The sequence below is a fragment of the Entelurus aequoreus genome, linkage group LG27 (assembly GCF_033978785.1).
Source record: "Entelurus aequoreus isolate RoL-2023_Sb linkage group LG27, RoL_Eaeq_v1.1, whole genome shotgun sequence".
Lineage (NCBI taxonomy): Eukaryota > Metazoa > Chordata > Actinopteri > Syngnathiformes > Syngnathidae > Entelurus > Entelurus aequoreus.
Window position 1 is genome coordinate 8,947,300 of NC_084757.1, and position 14,884 is coordinate 8,962,183.

The 14,884-nt window shown below is 37.7% G+C and overlaps 2 protein-coding genes across 8 annotated transcripts in view; both read right to left on the reverse strand.

Moving 5' to 3' along the window:
* The window catches only part of LOC133644561 (solute carrier organic anion transporter family member 2A1-like), a 49,839-nt gene extending 44,787 nt beyond the window's left edge, over positions 1 to 5,052 (reverse strand). For 2 of the 3 annotated variants that reach the window (XR_009824787.1, XM_062039138.1), the window contains exon 1: positions 4,888 to 5,052. Coding sequence is in view for 1 of the 3 variants with exons in the window: in XM_062039138.1 (XP_061895122.1) it covers positions 4,888 to 5,028 (141 nt within the window). In the remaining 2 variants the exon portion in view is untranslated. The remainder of the gene's footprint in view (positions 1 to 4,887) is intronic. The other variant, XR_009824786.1, reaches the window with a different exon arrangement.
* A 2,660-nt stretch (positions 5,053 to 7,712) lies between these two features.
* The window catches only part of ryk (receptor like tyrosine kinase), a 138,210-nt gene continuing 131,038 nt past the window's right edge, over positions 7,713 to 14,884 (reverse strand). For 2 of the 5 annotated variants that reach the window (XM_062039141.1, XM_062039140.1), the window contains exons 16-17: positions 11,198 to 11,305; positions 10,889 to 11,107 (exon numbers count right to left, since the gene is read on the reverse strand). In XM_062039141.1, coding sequence (XP_061895125.1) covers positions 11,026 to 11,107; positions 11,198 to 11,305 — 190 coding nt within the window. In that variant the 3' untranslated portion in view covers positions 10,889 to 11,025. Of the gene's footprint in view, positions 8,061 to 8,151; positions 8,352 to 10,888; positions 11,306 to 14,884 lie in introns of those variants that run through there. The other 3 variants (XM_062039143.1, XM_062039142.1, XR_009824788.1) reach the window with 2 other exon arrangements.

Genomic DNA, 14,884 nt, shown 5'->3' on the forward strand with positions numbered 1-14,884 from the left:
GGACCATTTTTTTCCCTTTTATTTCTATTTTATTCAAAAATGTTATATTTAACTAGTTGTTCATCCATTTATTTAACAGTTTGTGTTTCTGTCACTATATTATTATTTAGTAAGTGCACAAAACCATCCCATTCTTTTGCACAAAAAAGCAACATTGTTGATCATTAATAGGGCAAAAAAGTATGTTTTAATTGTATCTGACAGTTAACTTATTCTATTGGACTCTAAAATGAAATAAGTTATTCAGATGACTTCAATGTGATGTTTATGCTAGCAGACATGCTTAATCCTGAATGAGCTGAATTGGTTGGTGTTAAAATTGTTTAAATCGGGCAAGAAATGTTGAAGTAGTAAATGGTATTAGGGAATTTTGGGAAAACCGGGAATTTTTCCTGATTAAGAGGAATGATTTGATGGTGGAATGATTGAAATGTGTTGAAAAATGTGGAAGGAGTAGTCACCAGAAAAAAGGGTGGAAATAGGGCTTTGGAAAAATTATAGTTTAAATTTCCAGGATGGTGGAATGTGTTGAAGGTGGAGTGGTTTGAATAGGTTGAAAAATGTGGAAATGGTGGAAGTTTGAAAAATGGCTAATTAATTTTGATTAGGGAAAATGCAAAAAAAAAAAAAAAGGAATGATGGGAAATCCTGGATTTTTTAAAAAATTTTTTTACAATTGTTGAAGTAGAGCACACAATTCCTGAACAGGCTGAATATTTTGAAGTTGGAACAGTTTAAAATAGATGAAAAATGTGGAAGTTGTGGAACTTTGAAGAATGTCCCATTGATTTCAATGGAATTTCAGAAAAAATGGGGAATTTCGGGAAAACTGGGGAATTTTTCCAGTTAAAAAAATGTTTTAATTTCCAGAATGGTGGAATGTGTTGAAGGTGGAATGGTTTGAATAGGTTGAAAAATGTGGAAATGGTGGAAGTTTGAAAAATGGCTAATTAATTTTGATTAGGGAAAATGCAAAAAAAAAAAAAAAAAAAAAAGGAATTATGGGAAATCCTGGATTTTTTTTTTTTTTTACAATTGTTGAAGTAGAGCACACAATTCCTGAACAGGCTGAATATTTTGAAGTTGGAACAGTTTGAATCAGATGAAAAATGTGGAAGTTGTGGAACTTTGAAGAATGTCATATTGATTTTAATGGGAATTTCAGAAAAAATTGGGAATTTCGGGAAAAGCGGGAATATTTTTGAAAATAGTAAAAAAAGCCTTGAATGGTCTGAATGAGTTCAAATGGTTGGTGTGAATTTTTTTCTAATCGGTGGAGATTTGCTGAAGTAGTAACATGTTGAATTGAGAAGTGGTTTTACGGATTTCCTGGAATTTCGGGAAAACCGTGAATTTTTCCAGTTCAAAAAAACAACTTTGCTTTTTGTCCTGATTAAGAGGAATGTTTTGACGGTGGAACGGTTGAAATGCGTTGAAAAATGTGGAAGGAGTAGTTGCTAGAAAAAAGGGTGGAAATAGGGCTTTGGAAAAGCAGGAATTCTGGAAAATCCTGGACTTTTTTTTTAACTTGGAAAAATAGTTTAAATTTCCAGAATGGTGGAATGTGTTGAAGGTGGAATGGTTTAATAGGTTGAAAAATGTGGAAATGGTGGAAGTTTGAAAAATGGCCAATTAATTTTGAATGGGGAAAATGCAAAAAAAAAGAAGAAGAAGGAATTATGGGAAAACCGTGAATTTTTCCAGTTCAAAAAACAACTTTGCTTTTTGTCCTGATTAAGAGGAATGTTTTGACGGTGGAACGGTTGAAATGCTTTGAAAAATGTGGAAGGAGTAGTTGCCAAAAAAAAAGGGTGGAAATAGGGCTTTGGAATAGCAGGAATTCTGGAAAATCCAGGATTATTTTTTTTTACTTGGAAAACTGATAGTTTAAACTTCCAGAATGGTGGAATGTGTTGAAGGTGGAATGGTTTGAATAGGTGGAAAATGTGGAAATGGTGGAAGTTTGAAAAATGCAAAAAAAAAAAAAAAAAGGAATTATGGGAAATCCTGGAATTTATTTTAGAATTGTTGAAGAAGAGCACACAATTCCTGAACAGGCTGAATATTTTGAAGTTGGAACAGTTTAAAATAGATTAAAAATTTGGAAATTGTGGAACTTTGAAGAATATCCCATTGATTTCAATGGGGATTTCAGAAAAAATTGGGAATTTCGGGAAAACCGGGAATTTTTCCAGTTAAAAAAATGTTTTAATTTCCAGAATGGTGGAATGTGTTGAAGGTCGAATGGTTTGAATAGGTTGAAAAATGTGTAAATGGTGGAAGTTTGAAAAATGGCTAATTAATTTTGAATAGGGAAAATGTGGGGGAAAAAAAAAAAGGAATTATGGGAAATCCTGGATTATTTCTTTTTTACAATTGTTGAAGTAGAGCACACAATTCCTGAACAGGCTGAATATTCTGAAGTTTCAATGGGAATTTCAGAAAAAATTGGGAATTTCGGAAAAAGCAGGAATTTTTTTGAAAATGGTAAAAAACTTGAATGGTCTGAATGAGTTGAAATGGTTGGTGTGGAAATTTTTGAAATCGTTCAAGAAATGTTGAAGTAGTAGGTTGAATTGTGAAATGGTATTACGGATTTCCTGGAATTTCGGGAAAACCGTGAATTTTTCCAGTTCAAAAAAACAACTTTGCTTTTTGTCCTGATTAAGAGGAATGTTTTGACGGTGGAACGGTTGAAATGCGTTGAAAAATGTGGAAGGAGTAGTCGCCAGAAAAAAGGGTGGAAATAGGGCTTTGGAAAAGCAGGAATTCTGGAAAATCCTGGACTTTTTTTTGAACTTGGAAAAATAGTTTAAATTTCCAGAATGGTGGAATGTGTTGAAGGTGGAATGGTTTAATAGGTTGAAAAATGTGGAAATGGTGGAAGTTTGAAAAATGGCCAATTAATTTTGAATGGGGAAAATGCAAAAAAAAAAAAAAAAAAAAAAAAAGGAAGTATGGGAAATCCTGGAATTTTTTTTTTTTAGAATTGTTGAAGTAGAGCACACAATTCCTGAACAGGCAGAATATTTTGAAGTTGGAACAGTTTAAAATAGATAAAAAATTTGGACATTGTGGAACTTTGAAGAATGATTGTTTGAATTTCCAGAATGGTGGAATGTGTTGAAGGTGGAATGGTTTGAATAGGTTGAAAAATGTGGAAATGGTGGAAGTTTGAAAAATGGCCAATTTATTTTGAATGGGAAAAATGTCCCGGAAAACCTGGAATTCTGGGAATTTATTTGAATTTGGAAAAATGATTGTTTGACTTTACAGAATGGTGGAATGTGTTGAAGGTGGAATGGTTTGAATAGGTTGAAAAATGTGGAAATTTAAAAAATGGCCAATTCATTTTGGATGGAAAAAATGTCCCGGAAAACCTGGAATTCTGGGAAACCTGGGAATTTGAACTTGGAAAAATGATTGTTTAAATTTCCAGAATGGTGGAATGTGTTGAAGGTAGAATGGGTTGAATAGGTTGAAAAATGTGGAAGTTTAAAAATTGGCCAATTCATTTTGAATGGGGAAAATTTCCCGGAAAACCTGGAATTCTGGGAATTTATTTTAATTTGGAAAAATTATTGTTTAACTTTCCAGAATGGTGGAATGTGTTGAAGGTGGAATGGTTTGAATAGGTTGAAAAATGTGGAAATTTTAAAAATGGCCAATTCATTTTGAATGGGAAAAATGTCCCGGAAAACCTTGAATTCTGGGAATTTATTTGAATTTGGAAAAATGATTGTTTAAATTTCCAGAATGGTGGAATGTGTTGAAGGTGGAATGGTTTGAATAGGTTGAAAAAAATGTGGAAATGGTGGAAGTTTGAAAAATGTCCAATACATTTTGAATGGGAAAAATGTCCCGGAAAACCTGGAATTCTGGGAATTTATTTGAATTTGGAAAAATTATTGTTTGACTTTCCAGAATGGTGGAATGTGTTGAAGGTGGAATGGTTTGAATGGTTCGAATAGGTTGAAAAATGTGGAAATTTTAAAAATGGCCAATTCATTTTGAATGGGAAAAATGTCCCGGAAAACCTGGAATTCTGGGAATTTATTTGAATTTGGAAAAATGATTGTTTAACTTTCCAGAATGGTGGAATGTGTTGAAGGTGGAATGGTTTGAATAGGTTGAAAAAAAAATGTGGAAATGGTGGAAGTTTGAAAAATGGCCAATACATTTTGAATGGGAAAAATGTCCCGGAAAACCTGGAATTCTGGGTATTTATTTGAATTTGGAAAAATTATTGTTTAACTTTCCAGAATGGTGGAATGTGTTGAAGGTGGAATGGTTTGAATAGGTTGAAAAATGTGGAAATTTTAAAAATGGCCAATTCATTTTGAATGGGAAAAATGTCCCGGAAAACCTGGAATTCTGGGAATTTATTTGAATTTGGAAAAATGATTGTTTAACTTTTCAGAATGGTGGAATGTGTTGAAGGTGGAATGGTTTGAATAGGTTGAAAAATGTGGAAATGATGGAAGTTTGAAAAATGGCCAATACATTTTGAATGGGAAAAATGTCCCGGTAAACCTGGAATTCTGGAAAATGTGGGAATTTATCAAGAGAAAGCCCGTGATTCCTGAATAGGCTGAATAGTTTGAAGTTGGAACAGATTGAATCTGGTGGAAAATGTGGAAGGTAGAGCGAGCCAAAAACAGGAGAATAATAATAATAATAATAACAAATAGATGAATTTTGTTGTATAAAAGCATGTGTGAATGTTTAGGAGCATTCACACAATGAACTTTCAATGGCTAAAGTAACAAACACGCTTGAGTCGTGGTGGAATAAAAGTCGACTTTTTCAGGAATATATCAAAAGTGTTGACCGGTGTCAAGTAGCTAGGGACGTAAAGTGGTAGCAAGTGTCGCTAATGGCTCTTACCTTAATGCTGCGGAACATTGTCGGCAAGTGTTGTGGAGCAGGAGTGGAGCAGTCCGTGTGTTGACAGCTACTTAGCTCTACTTTACTCTGCCTGCCTGCCTGCCTGCTTAATGTCTTCTCCCCCGGTGAGCTCCGGGGCATTTCAACGACGCCTGTGACGTCACGGCCACGCGCCCGAGCATAATTACCGCAGAACAAAATGTCCCGCCTTCATTGGCTGAGTCACGTGACAAACATCTAGTCTGAATAAAGTACACAGTGACATAAACACACGCGTGAAATGTCCGTTGTAATTAAGTTGTTATTGCCACACTTAATCACTTCTTCACTAATTGCAGCTAATGAGCTACAGCCTGCTAATTAAACCATTTGTTTCACACAGGAAAGCTAACTGGCTAAGTTGCTAACTGGAGGGATGAGATTTGGTCAACTTTTTTTAATCCATTTATCTAAATATTTATGTCAGGTGTGTCCAAAGTGCGGAAAAACAAAATGAGTGAAAATATGAGAGGGGAAAAAAAAAGAGCAAAAAAATCGGAATGTAATGAAAAAAAAGATGACATTTTCCAACTAATAATACACTTAGTCACCTGTAACACAAAGCTAACAAAGTTTTGTCTAAAAAAAATAAATTATATATATATATATTTTCTTATTTATATATACATATATATAGAGATTTTATTTTTATTTTTTTTACACAAAACTTTGTTAGCTGTAACACAAAGCTAACAGTTTTGTCTAAAAATATATATATATATATATATATTTTTTTTTTTAGACAAAACTGTTAGCTTTGTGTTACAGCTAACAAAGTTTTGTCTAAAATAAATAAATAAATTCTATATATACACTAGCGTTCAAAAGTTTGGGGTCACATTGAAATGTCCTTATTTTTGAAGGAAAAGCACTGCACTTTTCAATGAAGATAACTTTAAACTAGTCTTAACTTTAAAGAAATACACTCTATACATTGCTAATGTGGTAAATGACTATTCTAGCTGCAAATGTCTGCTTTTTGGTGCAATATCTACATAGGTGTATAGAGGCCCATTTCCAGCAACTATCACTCCAGTGTTCTAATAGTACAATGTGTTTGCTCATTGGCTCAGAAGGCTAATTGATGATTAGAAAACCCTTGTGCAATCATGTTCACACATCTGAAAACAGTTTAGCTCGTTACAGAAGCTACAAAACTGACCTTCGTTTGAGCAGATTGAGTTTCTGGAGCATCACATTTGTGGGGTCAATTAAACACTCAAAATGGCCAGAAAAAGAGAACTTTCATCTGAAACTCGACAGTCTATTCTTGTTATCAGAAATGAAGGCTATTCCACTAAATTGTTTGGGTGACACCAAACTTTTGAACGGTAGTGTATATATATATATATATATACACGTATATGTATGTATATAAGAAAATAAATATATATATATATATTTTTTTTTTTCAGACAAAACTGTTAGCTTTGTGTTACAGGTGACTAAGTGTATTATTAGTTGGAAAATGTAATTTTTTTTCATTACATTCTGATTTTATATATATATATATATATATATATATATATATATATATATATATATATATATATATATATATATATATATATATATATATTAGGGATGTCCGATAATGGCTTTTTGCCGATATCGGATATTGTCCAACTCTTAATTACCGATACCGATATCAACCGATACCGGTATATACAGTCGTGGAATTAACACATTATTATTCCTAATTTGGACAACCAGGTATGGTGAAGATAAATAAATAAATAAATAAATTAAAAACATTTTCTTGAATAAAAAAAAGAAAGTAAAACAATATAAAAACAGTTACATAGAAACTAGTAATTAATGAAAATGAGTCAAATTAACTGTTAAAGGTTAGTACTATTAGTGGAGCAGCAGCACGCACAATCATGTGTGCTTACGGACTGTATCCCTTGCAGACTGTATTGATATATATTGATATATAATGTAGGAAGCAGAATATTAATAACAGAAATAAACAACCCTTTTGTGTGAATGAGTGTGAATGGGGGAGGGAGGTTTTTTGGGTTGGTGCACTAATTGTAAGTGTATCTTGTGTTTTTTATGTGGATTTAATAAAAAAACAAACAAAACAAAAACGATACCGATAAAAAAAAAAACTGATACCGATAATTTCCGATATTACATTTTAAAGCATTTATCGGCCGATATTATCGGACATCTCTTTTATATATATATATATATATATATATATATATATATATATATATATATATATATATATATATATATATATATATATATATATATATATATATATACATATATATATATATATATATTGCCAAAAGTATTTACCCACCTGCCTTGACTCACATATGAACTTGAAGTTAAGTTAAGTTAAAGTACCAATGTTAGTCACACACACACACACTAGGTGTGGCGAAATTATTCTCTGCATTTGACCCATCACCCTTGTGAGCAGCAGCGGTGGCCACGCCCGGGAATCACTTTTGGTGATTTAACCCCCAATTCCAACCCTTGATGCTGAGTGCCAAGCTGGCATGGTAATGGCTCCCATTTTTATAGTCTTTGGTATGACTCGGCCGGGGTTTGAACTCACGACCTACCCATCTCACTTCTAACCACTAGGCCACTGAGTAGGTTACGTGTCGGAACATAAATGACTGTTTTCAAGCGTAAAACAGACAGATACCACGTGCTTTTTGAGGTGAAGGTCGCAAGGAAGACCAAAATTCATAAAAATCGCAAGTTGATTTAATGTAAAAAGCTTCAAAATCTTGCAAATTTTAACGCAACTTTCTGAAAAAAGATGCCGGGAATCCAGAGATTTTTTAGGCATTTACCAAAAGAGACAGCGGAATCCTGGAGGGTCTAAATCAGCGGTGTCTTTTGAGATGTGTTGAATATTGAGTGCATTGTTTACGTCCAGCAGGGAGCGCCCCGGAGATAACCAGACTCTTCCTCTTAGCTGATGACAGATGTAGTTCCCTAAAAGTGGGCGTGTCTTCGGAGGAAGGTCAGAAATACAACTGTTCTGACTTCATGGTGAGGTAATGTTCTTTCTTGGGATTCATGTCCACAAGTTGGACGCTGAGTCACAGTCCAATGGACAGGCTGAGACCAAAACATAAGAAAGAGTCCTGCAGTAAAAACAACTGTTGGGAGTCAAGGGACAAGATATTGAGCTGGTGATGAAGCCTGATTGGAGGTTAGTTTAGGTAAGACAGGACACGTCCAAGAACTGACCTTTATTGGTCAACGCAGAACTTCAAGTGACCCTGAAAAACACGTGGCAGGTGGCAGACGTGTGACATAGGCTGGACTTCTACTGCGGGACAAGACCAGGATTGTGGGAATACAAAACGAGGAGAAGTGGTCCGATACACGCCAGCTTTATCAGTATCATCCCTCAGTGAACTCACGTGGATGTCACTCGCAAGGAAACGCTGCATTGGGATCATACGGTCGGAAGGCACTGGGTGACGTACACACCAAAGGGTGACTTACACACCAAAGGGTGACGTACTGTAGAAACTAAAGGGTGACGTACACACCAAAGGGTGACGTACACGCAAAAGGTGTACTGTAGAAACTAAAGGGTGACGACCACACCAAAGGGTGAAGTACACGCAAAAGGGTGACGTACACGCAAAAGGTGTACTGTAGAAACTAAAGGGTGACGACCACACCAAAGGGTGAAGTACACGCAAAAGGGTGAAGTACACGCAAAAGGGTGACGTACACGCAAAAGGGTGACGTACTGTAGAAACTAAAGGGTGACGACCGCACCAAAGGGTGACGTACTGTAGAAACTAAAGGGTGACGTACACACCAAAGGGTGACATACTGTAGACACAAAAGGGGTGACATACTGTATGCACAAAAGGGTGACAAACACACCAAAGGGTGATGTACTGTAGAAACTAAAGGGTGACGTACACACCAAAGGGTGACAAACACACCAAAGGGTGACATTCACACAAAGGAGTGACAAACACACCAAAGGGGGTGACATACACACCAAAGGGTGACAGGGTGACATACTGTACACACAAAAGGGTGATGTACACACCAAAGGGTGACGTACACACCAAAGGGTGACATACACACCAAAGGGTGACATACACTCCAAAGGGTGACATACTGTACACACCAAAGGGTGACATACTGTAAACACCAAAGGGTGACATACACACCAAAGGGTGACATACTGTACACACCAAAGAGTGACGTACACACCAAAGGGTGACATACACACCAAAGGGTGACCTACACACCAAAGGGGGACATACACACCAAAGGGGGACGTACACACCAAATGGTGACATACTGTACACACAAAAGGGTGATGTATACACCAAAGGGTGACGTACACACCAAAGGGGGACGTACACACCAAAGGGTGACATACACACCAAAGGGTGACATACTGTAAACACCAAAGGGTGACATACTGTAAACACCAAAGGGTGAAGTACACACCAAAGGGTGACGTACACACCAAAGGGTGACGTACACACAAAAGGGTGACATACACACCAAAGGGTGACATACACACCAAAGGGTGACATACTGTACACACCAAAGGGTGACATACTGTACACACCAAAGGGTGAAGTACACACCAAAGGGTGACGTACACACCAAAGGGTGACGTACACACCAAAGGGTGACATACACACAAAAGGGTGACGTACACACCAAAGGGTGACATACACACCAAAGGGTGACATACACACAAAAGGGGGACGTACACATACTGTACACACCAAAGGGTGACATACACACAAAAGGGTGACGTACACACCAAAGGGTGACGTACACACCAAAGGGTGACATACACACAAAAGGGTGACGTACACACCAAAGGGTGACATACACACCAAAGGGTGACATACACACAAAAGGGGGACGTACACATACTGTACACACCAAAGGGTGACATACCGTACACACCAAAGGGTGACATACCGTACACACAAAAGGGTGACATACCGTACACACCAAAGGGTGACATACCGTACACACAAAAAGGTGACATAGCGTACACACAAAAGGGTGACATACCGTACACACCAAAGGGTGACATACCGTACACACAAAAGGGTGACATAGCGTACACACAAAAGGGTGACATACTGTACACACCAAAGGGTGAAGTACACACCAAAGGGTGACGTACACACCAAAGGGTGACGTACACACCAAAGGGTGACGTACACACCAAAGGGTGACATACACACAAAAGGGTGACGTACACACCAAAGGGTGACATACACACCAAAGGGTGACATACACACTAAAGGGGGACGTACACATACTGTACACACCAAAGGGTGACATACCGTACACACCAAAGGGTGACATACCGTACACACCAAAGGGTGACATACCGTACACACAAAAGGGTGACATACCGTACACACCAAAGGGTGACATACCGTACACACAAAAAGGTGACATAGCGTACACACAAAAGGGTGACATACCGTACACACCAAAGGGTGACATACCGTACACACAAAAGGGTGACATACCGTACACACAAAAGGGTGACATACCGTACACACAAAAGGGTGACATAGCGTACACACAAAAGGGTGACATAGCGTACACACCAAAGGGTGACATAGCGTACACACAAAAGGGTGACATACCGTACACACAAAAGGGTGACATAGCGTACACACAAAAGGGTGACATACCGTACACACCAAAGGGTGACATAGCGTACACACAAAAGGGTGACATAGCGTACACACAAAAGGGTGACATACCGTACACACCAAAGGGTGACATAGCGTACACACCAAAGGGTGACATAGTGTACACACCAAAGGGTGACATAGCGTACACACAAAAGGGTGACATAGTGTACACACCAAAGGGTGACATAGCGTACACACCAAAGGGTGACATAGTGTACACACCAAAGGGTGACATAGCGTACACACAAAAGGGTGATATACGCAGGAGTCTTAATACAAAGCAGTGTTTTATTGTGAAAATCAAGCAGATGTTGACTTTGTGTATGAGCAGTACTTCCTGTCCCGCACTGACCTGAGGTGTGCGACATTGCGTGGAATTATCCGGCAAAAAGAGAAGCCGTGTGAGTTTTCTTCAGAGAGCTGAGAAAAGTGTGGTGATGGCAGCCACACCCAACAGGGAGTATAATCCATGTGGTGAGTCCTGGAACTTCCTCCTATAGAACATGACGGTAGAAAAAAGGCACACTGAGTCCACTAGAAGCTTCTAGTGCTGCGGTTCTTCCAAAAGGGGGCGGGGCTGTTACACGTAAGCCCCCAACGCGGCGTGGAACTCGGTGAGACACTGCACCAGCTGCTGGAACTTGGGTCTTTCCTCGGGGTCCAGAGCCCAGCAGCACGCCATGACCGCAAACCTGGAACACAAAGTGGGCGGGAGTCCAAGTCAGGCGTGGCGGGACGTCAGGAGGAAGTGTACGCTTTTATTTTGGAAACGTCACCTCATCGCCTTTTGTGTGTTGCAGGAAATCTTTGATTGAAGGAAGAGATGATTGATCTTTACACCTCGCTGACTTCATCAAAACACTAAAGTCATGCAACTCAACACACCCGCACTTTCTCACCAACACATTCCTCTGTAGGACCTACTGCAAAAACACTAGTCAAAGATCCTCTATATGACGTGATTGTTCTTCCCTCTGTAGGACCTACTGCAAAAACACCAGTCAAAGATCCTCTATATGACGTGATTGTTCTTCCCTCTGTAGGACCTACTGCAAAAACACTAGTCAAAGATCCTCTATATGGCGTGATTGTTCTTCCCTTTTTAAGGACTAACTGCAAAAACACTAGTCAAAGATCCTCTATATGACGTGATTGTTCTTCCCTTTTTAAGGACTAACTGCAAAAACACTAGTCAAAGATCCTCTATATGGCGTGATTGTTCTTCCCTTTTTAAGGACTAACTGCAAAAACACTAGTCAAAGATCCTCTATATGACGTGATTGTTCTTCCGTTTTTAAGGACTAACTGCAAAAACACTAGTCAAAGATCCTCTATATGACAGGAGTGTTCTTCCCTTTTTAAGGACTAACTGCAAAAACACTAGTCAAAGATCCTCTATATGACGTGATTGTTCTTCCCTTTTTAAGGACTAACTGCAAAAACACTAGTCAAAGATCCTCTATATGACGTGATTGTTCTTCCCTTTTTAAGGACTAACTGCAAAAACACCAGTCAAAGATCCTCTATATGACGTGATTGTTCTTCCCTTTTTAAGGACTAACTGCAAAAACACCAGTCAAAGATCCTCTATATGACGTGATTGTTCTTCCCTCTGTAGGACCTACTGCAAAAACACTAGTCAAAGATCCTCTATATGGCGTGATTGTTCTTCCCTTTTTAAGGACTAACTGCAAAAACACTAGTCAAAGATCCTCTATATGACGTGATTGTTCTTCCGTTTTTAAGGACTAACTGCAAAAACACTAGTCAAAGATCCTCTATATGACAGGAGTGTTCTTCCCTTTTTAAGGACTAACTGCAAAAACACTAGTCAAAGATCCTCTATATGACGTGATTGTTCTTCCCTTTTTAAGGACTAACTGCAAAAACACTAGTCAAAGATCCTCTATATGACGTGATTGTTCTTCCCTTTTTAAGGACTAACTGCAAAAACACCAGTCAAAGATCCTCTATATGACGTGATTGTTCTTCCCTTTTTAAGGACTAACTGCAAAAACACTAGTCAAAGATCCTCTATATGACGTGATTGTTCTTCCCTTTTTAAGGACTAACTGCAAAAACACTAGTCAAAGATCCTCTATATGACGTGATTGTTCTTCCCTTTTTAAGGACTAACTGCAAAAACACTAGTCAAAGATCCTCTATATGGCGTGATTGTTCTTCCCTTTTTGAGGACTAACTGCAAAAACACTAGTCAAAGATCCTCTATATGGCGTGATTGTTCTTCCCTTTTTAAGGACTAACTGCAAAAACACTAGTCAAAGATCCTCTATATGGCGTGATTGTTCTTCCCTTTTTAAGGACTAACTGCAAAAACACTAGTCAAAGATCCTCTATATGACGTGATTGTTCTTCCCTTTTTAAGGACTAACTGCAAAAACACTAGTCAAAGATCCTCTATATGACGTGATTGTTCTTCCCTTTTTAAGGACTAACTGCAAAAACACTAGTCAAAGATCCTCTATATGACGTGATTGTTCTTCCCTTTTTAAGGACTAACTGCAAAAACACTAGTCAAAGATCCTCTATATGGCGTGATTGTTCTTCCCTTTTTAAGGACTAGCTGCAAAAACACTAGTCAAAGATCCTCTATATGACGTGATTGTTCTTCCCTTTTTAAGGACTAACTGCAAAAACACTAGTCAAAGATCCTCTATATGGCGTGATTGTTCTTCCCTTTTTAAGGACTAACTGCAAAAACACTAGTCAAAGATCCTCTATATGACGTGATTGTTCTTCCGTTTTTAAGGACTAACTGCAAAAACACTAGTCAAAGATCCTCTATATGACAGGAGTGTTCTTCCCTTTTTAAGGACTAACTGCAAAAACACTAGTCAAAGATCCTCTATATGACGTGATTGTTCTTCCCTTTTTAAGGACTAACTGCAAAAACACTAGTCAAAGATCCTCTATATGACGTGATTGTTCTTCCCTTTTTAAGGACTAACTGCAAAAACACTAGTCAAAGATCCTCTATATGACAGGAGTGTTCTTCCCTTTTTAAGGACTAACTGCAAAAACACTAGTCAAAGATCCTCTATATGACGTGATTGTTCTTCCCTTTTTAAGGACTAACTGCAAAAACACTAGTCAAAGATCCTCTATATGACGTGATTGTTCTTCCCTTTTTAAGGACTAACTGCAAAAACACCAGTCAAAGATCCTCTATATGACGTGATTGTTCTTCCCTTTTTAAGGACTAACTGCAAAAACACTAGTCAAAGATCCTCTATATGACGTGATTGTTCTTCCCTTTTTAAGGACTAACTGCAAAAACACTAGTCAAAGATCCTCTATATGACGTGATTGTTCTTCCCTTTTTAAGGACTAACTGCAAAAACACTAGTCAAAGATCCTCTATATGACGTGATTGTTCTTCCCTTTTTGAGGACTAACTGCAAAAACACTAGTCAAAGATCCTCTATATGGCGTGATTGTTCTTCCCTTTTTAAGGACTAACTGCAAAAACACTAGTCAAAGATCCTCTATATGGCGAGATTGTTCTTCCCTTTTTAAGGACTAACTGCAAAAACACTAGTCAAAGATCCTCTATATGACGTGATTGTTCTTCCCTTTTTAAGGACTAACTGCAAAAACACTAGTCAAAGATCCTCTATATGACGTGATTGTTCTTCCCTTTTTAAGGACTAACTGCAAAAACACTAGTCAAAGATCCTCTATATGACGTGATTGTTCTTCCCTTTTTAAGGACTAACTGCAAAAACACTAGTCAAAGATCCTCTATATGACGTGATTGTTCTTCCCTTTTTGAGGACTAACTGCAAAAACACTAGTCAAAGATCCTCTATATGGCGTGATTGTTCTTCCCTTTTTAAGGACTAACTGCAAAAACACTAGTCAAAGATCCTCTATATGGCGAGATTGTTCTTCCCTTTTTAAGGACTAACTGCAAAAACACTAGTCAAAGATCCTCTATATGACGTGATTGTTCTTCCCTTTTTAAGGACTAACTGCAAAAACACTAGTCAAAGATCCTCTATATGACGTGATTGTTCTTCCCTTTTTAAGGACTAACTGCAAAAACACTAGTCAAAGATCCTCTATATGGCGTGATTGTTCTTCCCTTTTTAAGGACTAGCTGCAAAAACACTAGTCAAAGATCCTCTATATGACGTGATTGTTCTTCCCTTTTTAAGGACTAACTGCAAAAACACTAGTCAAAGATCCTCTATATGGCGTGATTGTTCTTCCGTTTTTAAGGACTAACTGCAAAAACACTAGTCAAAGAT